General features: G+C 45.3%; 1 protein-coding gene across 1 annotated transcript; it reads left to right on the forward strand.

Moving 5' to 3' along the window:
- The first annotated feature begins 5,777 nt into the window (after positions 1 to 5,777).
- TNFAIP8L3 (tumor necrosis factor, alpha-induced protein 8-like 3) lies at positions 5,778 to 6,332 on the forward strand. The gene has a single exon (XM_009885708.1). The coding sequence runs from the start codon at positions 5,832 to 5,834 to the stop codon at positions 6,330 to 6,332; it is 501 nt and encodes a 166-aa protein (XP_009884010.1). The 5' UTR covers positions 5,778 to 5,831.
- The last annotated feature ends 2,154 nt before the right edge of the window (positions 6,333 to 8,486 follow it).

The raw sequence follows: 8,486 nt of genomic DNA on the forward strand, positions 1-8,486 counted from the left end.
TAACAAAGTTTCCTGCTCTTATTTTCCTTAAAAGTTATTTATGCTTTATTAAGTATTTATATCAAGAAAAAGAGATGTTACAGGTAACTCCAGGTTATAATGAAACAAGCTGCCAGCCCGGTAAAGTATCGACACCAGCAGCAGCAACACTGGATTAACCGTTCAGATACCCACTGCTCATTGAACTCCGCAAGAGCTTTACGATACAGCTGCCTCGTTCCTTCTCATTGGCATTCCCAGACTCTGCAGGCTCAGGGGCAGGTATGTCACCAGGTTAAAATACTCAGATGCATTCAAACTGGGTCACACGACTCATTAAAACCACACATTCCTACAACTATTGTCACAACCCAGCTATCTCATACCGTAGCAGACTGAGCGTGTGCCTGTCCCTTGGCTTAGTCCCTCTCTCGCCAGCCTGAGCGACTGCTAGCAGCTGGAGGGGTGCCCACATTTCCAGCAGCTTTGCTGACTCCTTAAAGCCTGTCTTTTCCTGCAGAGGCTGCACTGCATTTGAAAATTGAGGATTCAGGAGTATTAAAAATATTTCAGCCTCTTCATCATCATTACTTTTCTCTGTATTTCCCTCTTCTTCAGCTAACGTTCAGCCCTTTGCCTACAGTACAGCTGCAGCACAGATGCGAGGACCTTTTCCAATCCCATCACCTCCCACTGCAGTGCTGCAGCCTCTTCACGATTTTTGGCTCAGTCCTTTAATTTACAGCAACTCAACTTACCTCTCCAGAATGCTCTCGTGCTCGCTCAGCGCCACACGTGCAGCACGCGGCAGTGGCTTGAAAACAGCCCAGCACAAACAGCGGGGAGCTGGGGTTACAGCGGCAGTGCAAGCGGGAGATAAGGCACACGGCTCCAGGTGTGAGTCTCTCTACACCACCTGAAGTCAATGGTTGAGCTAATCAGGTAGTACAAGGTGCAGCAAGCACTGCAGTAACAACTCCCAGTGTCACAGAACTCTGCAAAAAAACCCAAAGGAATTGTTTTGTATCCCCTCTCTCCGAGCAAGCCTGCTAATGCAATTAAAAATGCACGGGACAATCCACAGAAACTCCACAGATGACCTCCTGCTCTGTTTATTTGTACTGGTGAAGCAGCACGCCCTCCAGAGCTCACATCAACGTGCCTTTCAGCCATTTGCCGGGGAGAAAATATCCTGCCTTCAAAACTTGATTAAGGCTTTGACTAAGAAGTGGCTAACTGGGAGGGAAATGGATTCGTGTGCCCTGGGGGGGTTGTTTCCATGTCTGTCTAATTGCTCTCAGAAAACCTGGACCGTGCTCTCTCCTGGGCATAGTGGGAGCACATTCTGGTTCACTGGTTCTGCCGTGTGTTTGGTACAGAGTGGCTGAATGGGTATTTACATGAAAATAGTATTGCTGAGCATTTAGTTCTAATCATTTTGTACTTGGTACAGCCATCTGGAATCAAAGTATTTCGAGAATATTACAGATGCTCTTGCATTTTAGTCTCAAAAACTCTTAAAATATAAAACTCTTACATCCACTCTCTAGAGTTGCCAAACTTTTTCCGTGCTTCTGTTATTAAGCAACTCTGTTATTAAGCAATCCTGTTATTAAGTTTAGTGGATGTGAGACATCTTTGTCGTGTCCAGCACCCTGTGCCAGAAGCTGGGCGGACACTGGTGGGGAGTGGTGGAGCGCCCTGACCGCGGGACGGGAGCCTCTCCCCTCCGTGCGCCGTTCCCCCTGCGGGTGCCACAGCTGTGGGAATACAGGTCTGAAGAACTGCACTTTTTGAAGGGTGGAAGATTGCTATGGGAGCAATCCTGTCACATGGGGCTTTTTGAATAGCTTTTATCATACGCAGCTCTAAATGACAGATAGAGAGGGAGAGAGCAGATCTGAAGGCAGAACTGGTCCTTACTTTAGTAAAACGAAGACGTCAGACTTTCTATTATGGCAGCTAATCATTACCCAGCAAAGCAGTACGCTCAGAGGTTGGTTTTTCCTTTTTAGCTTTGGTGTAATGTTCCTGAAAGCTAATAGCATCTATAATGTTGTCGCTGATTTGTTTTGCTGTATGAAAGAAAGCAGAAAATAGAATTGCTATATGTAGGAGGCGAAGATGTTGTGTTTTGTGTAACGAGCAATGTGCTGCAGTAAGAAAAGACTGCCACAGTAAACCTGCAGTCCCCATGAAGGCCTGAATTTAATCATGTGGCGAACGGCTTGTGATCTTTGAAAGGCAAGGCGTCACCTCGGTGTCTGAGCGCTACGTGATTTTGGAGGCAGGAATCCAAACAATCCCTCGCTCCTTCCAGCACACCCTGCTGTAAAACTCTGCGCTCCCTGAATTTCAGCAGAGCTGAGCGTACCCTTTGCCAAGAGCCCCCGTGCTGTTGTCTAGGCTGAGCAAGAGGGCTGATGACTGTTGTCTGCCTCCTCCTCACCGCACGCACACTGTCTGACCCCCCCAGCAGGTGCTGGGGCAGGTGCAGACCACGGGCTGAGGCTCCGCAGAGCGCCGATCCCCACGGCCAGGTTGGCAGCTCGCAGGTGCCGCTGGGATGCACCACTTGTCCTCCTCCCTGAGCTTCTCAGTGGTTTCCTGATGCGGTGGAGGGACCGTGGCAGCAGGCTGCAGCTTCTCTAGCTAACACAGAGCACCACAGAATGCTACAGATGCACGAGCTTGTCCTGTGTCCCCGCCGAGCACAGCACCTCCCCACCAGGACTTTGTCTGTTGGGTAGAGTTGTCTGGGAGAGAGCGCAGAGCAGTCCCGGTGGTGAAACACATTACCAGCTATTACAGATTTTACAGTACACAGAGCAGGACAACTCATGGAGGGAGGCAGGGGAAAGGAGTGTGCATTAAGCAGGTGGAGCTGCCTGGTTTCTGAGGGCTCCCAGCACCCATGGCTGCTGGAGATGCCATGGTGAGCCAGGCTGGAGAGACAGGAGCGTGAAGTGAAGGGGGCCGCAGCAGGGATAGGAGGGATGAAACTGGGGTCTTGGATTGAGCAGAGGAGAGCAAAAGATCCAAGAGAAGTAGGAGGACAGAGCATTAGGGGCTGGGAAAGGAAATCACAGAGGAAAGGGGAATACAGCTCCTACAGAAAAGTCTAACAGCTCCAATGCAATAACAGATTTATTTTATTTTAAGAAAGATGAGAAGGAGCTCAGTCTCCTGCTGTTCCATAGCAGATCCCACAGCTGGGACTTGCCATGGAAAAATGGCCCAGCCTCAACATTCAGCTAAGCTCAGCCTGATGCTCTCTGGCTGCAGTGCCCCGTTCCCAGCCAGCACCTTCTGCTGGGAGCGCCATTACTGCCGTTCCAGGTACCAACCCCAGGGCTGTCAGCTTTGAAGATCGCACTGTGTTCAGTTCTGTGGATGAGAGCCAGGACTTGGAATATAGGAATGTACCCAGAACCACTTCTTTTGCGCCAGACAAACCTCACTTCTGATGTTTATTAGAAGCTTTTACGTGCTAGTTTAGCATCAAATTTTGTCTCGCAGAAATCACATGCAGCTGCATACATGTTTGAGAACATGCTGGCAGTTGTGCTGGTCCTGACTCTCCCACAGATGCGCTGGGGTACCAAAGACGCAGGGTGTGCGATGGGGGACGCGGTACTTTGCTCGCCACCTCTTTCTGTGCACCACAACTGCAGGCTTTGCCTCGAGCCACGGAATTGCACCGCTTCTGCAAAGCTCTCCCTGCAGCGGAGAGCTGAACACGGCGGGAGCCAACTGGGCTCTCACCTGGTGAAAATGACACAGAGGCTGAAGTGTCACGAACAGTAGTAAAATTAATAGTCTGAACATCTACAGCAATTGTTTTCCGTTTTTGAACAAAACTGATACTGAACAACTGCGTCCACTCAATTACTTGCCAATGCTTAGTACAGAAACAGACACTAATATTAATCTTCCATTTTACTGTGTCAAATGAACATAATTATTCATCACGGATACTATTTATATACCCACATACTGCTAAGTGAAAGAATGCTTTCATCCCAATTTTATCATTTCTAGATTAAATCACAGTTTTTCTATTTCCTCCAGTCAGCAGCTCAGTCCCACAATTTTCTCTCCAAATGACAGGCAATTCTTTTAAGCACATTGAGTTATTTTTTCCAGGTGGTGGTTCAGTTGAAATTAAATGTTACTTTTTCATATTGCTCAGCAGTACAGCTGTAGCGCACAAAGAAAGATGACAACTTTAATATTCTAGCTAACTTGAAAAATAGGCTTTAAGCAGAAGACTATTTAAATTCAGAGCGTTACTTATTCGAAACGAGCACGGGCACCCCACACCCCATAAGCCTCACGCGAGGGAGCCCGGGGAGGAAGGAGAGGCTGCGGTGAACGCACGGCAGCGGGAACAAGGCTGCAGATCAGACTCCACCACAAACACGGACAGACCGACGGTTGCGCAGTGGGGCGACAGCACAGTGTCTCAGCTGAGCGTTCACGTGCTGAAGGCTGGAAATGGCCTCCAGAGCTCACCCAACCAGCCGAAGACCCACACAGGCTCCAAAATCAATTCAGCACTGGAAGCTTCGGTTTTTATTGTTGTTTTTAATCTCTTAGTGGTTTGATTCCCCAGCAGCTGGCAAAGGACACGCTTACCTCCGTCCAAGGCTCTGATCTCCAGGTGAGCAGAGCAAGGTCCCCAGCTGGCAGGGAAAGCCAGGTATCTCCCTCAGGAGATGGGAGGAGAAGGTGAGGAAGGTGTCTCGTGCCAGAGAGGCCACTCCACCAGCACCTGGCACTCACCTCACCAGCCGTAAGCCTGAGTATACTCACACACTCATCACCGTTTTGCTACAACAATAAAATACGCTTTGATCCAACAGAGACTTCGCTACCCAAGTATTAAACTGGATGATTATTTCATATGAATCTTTCCATTTCCTTTACTTTGTCCACATAGGGTCAGTTAAAAACCAACATTAATGTGAAAAACAGAGGAAGGTCAAATTTCTCTCTACCAATAAATATAGAAGTTCATTGGATAAAGTCCAGCAGGAGTAGCCACGTGCTCGGGTGCTGTGCTGAGTGACACTTGCACTGATGGGTAAAAGGTAAAAAATCCAAGATATTTCTCTGATACATGTAGAGCAAATAGCTCAGCTATTTTCATCTGGCAGGAACTGCATGCACTGAGGCATCAACATTTTACAAAAATCACACACTGTAATTTTGCAAATTGGTAACAAACGGGAAAGGCATCGTTACTAGAGATTAAAGCAAAATAAATCCGTGCTTATGAATCTGCTTTATTAGCCCTTAGCAGAGAGGCTGCTTAGTCTAACCGTGCAACAACAGTGCCTCCCAACGACCAAAAGTGTAATTTTCCCAGGTTCATGCATTTATTTGTCGGTATCTTCTTTTGCTCATCTCTAATAGCTTATGTATTATTTTGACCACAACATCTGAATGGATCTCTCTGTCAAGAAAGCTTTAATATTGAACTTCAAAATTAAAAGACTAACAAAGAACCAGCATAGATACTCCCTGCCAGGATATTCTGTTCTTAATTAGTAAGCAGAAAACCTCAGTGACAGCAAGACCTGAAGCACAGATGTCTGAGAGCCCAAGGATACGTGGAAATACAGCGTTGGTAGCATTCCCGTTACTGCAATCATGACTACCTGTAACGATCAGTGATACACGTAACGTCTCAGTTAAGCACATAGGCACTGCTTTTCTTAACTGATTATGAAAACTATTCACCAAATAAAATTGACGTTTTCTTTCTTCTCTGCTGTCTCGAAACAGGTCCTGATTGTTTCAGTTCCAAGAATCTCGCACTGCAAGCCCAGAAAAAGATCCTGACTAAAATGGCAACCAAAACCATGGCTAACATGCTGATCGATGACACAAGCAGTGAAATCTTTGATGAGCTGTACAAAGTAACAAAGGAACACACGAGAAACAAAAAGGAAGCCCATAAAATTATGAAAGACCTGATTAAAGTGGCAATAAAAATCGGGATCCTCTATCGAAATAATCAGTTCAACCAAGAAGAGCTGGAAATCGTAGACAAGTTCAGGAAGAAGCTGAACCAAACTGCCATGACAATTGTCAGTTTCTATGAGGTAGAATACACTTTTGACAGAAATGTTCTTGCAGAACTTCTGAATGAATGTAAAGACCTTGTGCATGAACTAGTAGATCGACACCTGACACCGAGATCCCACGGGCGCATCAACCATGTCTTCAATCACTTTGCAGATGTGGAATTTCTAACTGCCCTGTACAGTCTTGATGGGGATTGTCGTCCGTACCTCAAAAAGATCTGCGATGGCATCAACAAACTACTTGATGAGAAGGTCCTCTGAAACTAAGCTCAAAACCAAGAAACCAACCAAAAACTTCTCTCTAGAACTGGCCACCCTTCATGAGCCGTGGTGAGCAAGTGAGCTTCCTTCCTACCGGTCTCTTCCTAGAGTCTCCAGCAGGGGCCAGAAAGTGCTCACCAGGCTCATGATGAAGTGGAAAACTTAAATCAGAAAGATATCAGTTTTAATGTTTTGTTCAGATATTTCAGTCTTTTCCAAGGAGCGGAGTGAACAAGGCTGCTGATAGATATTGTTCAGAAACAGATTGCGATACACCGTGATCTTACTGGCTTTGTGTTCAAGGCTGAACGTGTGAAGAGAAAGTAAACTCAAATGCATGGCTATGTAAAAACAGACAGGAGAAGGCAAATGAGCAATGCATGGAAGTTACCCCCAGGCTGCCCTTGGTGCGTATGTTTTTATTATTCCCACGCTAACTGAAAAAGCTTAGACAGAAAGTAGGGCTGTGATGGATTAAGCTCACTCCTTTGGAAAGGATCAGGAATCAATACGAGAAGGCATCTCTGATTTTACATAGTACTGAAGTCTAGTAGGGGAATAACGAATAATGCAAACTGAGTAGAAGTGGGAGCAAATACAAAGAGCTGCTCTATGAAGCAATATTTTCATTAAAGTGTTTTGGTTTATACCTGCTAATACCAGAGAGAAGGTTTCGTTTTCATTTTGAAAAGCAGCTCTGTGGTTCAAGCTCAAAGGCAACCAGAAAACTAGATCAAGTAGTACATCGGTCTCCTTGCTCCCAGGGTTTGCGTATTTGGTGACACCATGAAGGTTGTGCTGCTCTTTGTGCTCTTTCTGCCTGCAAGAACAAAATAGTCTTTGTGAAGATTCTGAAATTGCACTTGCGAGGAGGAGCACGACTGAGACACCAATGGAGCTACAAAGTGACGTTTACATCCCCTATCCTCAAAATATTCAGCCCACATAAACTCTCGGTTTAACATGTCCACGATGTTAATTTGTGCCTATGGTAAAACAGAGGTGTGATAAAAAAGGAAGCGCATCCGCTATGCTTGCAGTGCCAACCCAGTGTAGTGTATCCACAGGAGTCTTAAGAGAACTATCTTAGTGACTCTGGTGAGCTTCATGACTGACTTATTCGTTCAGAATGTTTTCAGTGACTTTATTTTTTCTTTTTTAAACAAAATATACCGATGTCTTCAAACTGAAAACACTTTGCAAAGAAATACTGGTTTCTGTACAGTTTTGTTAGGATTAATGGAGAACCAGAGCACAGCAGGTACACCAGCTTGTCACTTGCAGAATCTCGCAGCTGGGTAGGTGCTGGCTGACCCTACATAAAGGAAGGATGCTCGGAAGTCTCTCCTCTCCTTGCCCTCTACATCTTACCCTCCAGACTCACCTTTATCCACTGACACTTCGGTGTCATGTCCCATCTCCTTCTAGTTGACAAAAATAGGAGACAATGACACAAATAAGAGACAATCCCATTATCTGGAGGTGACACCTTCCCTATCACATATATTATAATAGAGAGATGCACGTACTTGAAAATTGACAAAGACAATAAACTATATTTGAAAGCCATTATTCTTTAAGGAAGACTTCCAGTGTTGATCGCCCATTACTTTAGGATTAAAAAAAAAAAAAAAAAAAAAAAAAAGATGTTTCTCATTTAAACTCTTAAATGCTATGGTGGTAGAAAAAAACTCTTCAGAATTTTATTATTGTCTTCCCTCACCCCAGAATAACTATATTGTATCTCTTGCAACAAGAATTTTGGCTATCGTGCCTTTACACAGTTGAGAACACACATACCCAGACCACGTATTCGCTAGGGTTGCGCTAGCTGGATTTTTATCTGCTCTCAAAACTCATTCTGGTGCACAGTAAAAACGGCAGCGCAAGACATTACTAGAGCAGTTTGTAACAAAGTCATTTTCCTCACATATTTCCTTTAACCATAAAAAGTCTATTTAGTAGTAATGAAGGTGGATGATTCCTTTGCAACACAGCACAGTAATGAAATACCAACATTTGGGGTTGCAAGTTCAGCCATTTGCAGAGCCATATTTACAAGCACCATTAGCTGCACTTTTTTTTCCCAGCACGTACTCGTCGATTGATGCTTTTGAACAGTATTTATTGTATCCAACACTCCTGTCCCAGTGC

This window comes from Charadrius vociferus, unplaced genomic scaffold (genome assembly GCF_000708025.1).
Source record: "Charadrius vociferus isolate BGI_N301 unplaced genomic scaffold, ASM70802v2 scaffold325, whole genome shotgun sequence".
In the NCBI taxonomy this organism is placed as follows: domain Eukaryota; kingdom Metazoa; phylum Chordata; class Aves; order Charadriiformes; family Charadriidae; genus Charadrius; species Charadrius vociferus.

Coding starts and splice junctions, on each gene's coding strand:
- TNFAIP8L3 (XM_009885708.1), top strand. CDS start 5,832: ATGGCAACCAAAACCATGGCTAACATGCTGATCGATGACACAAGCAGT.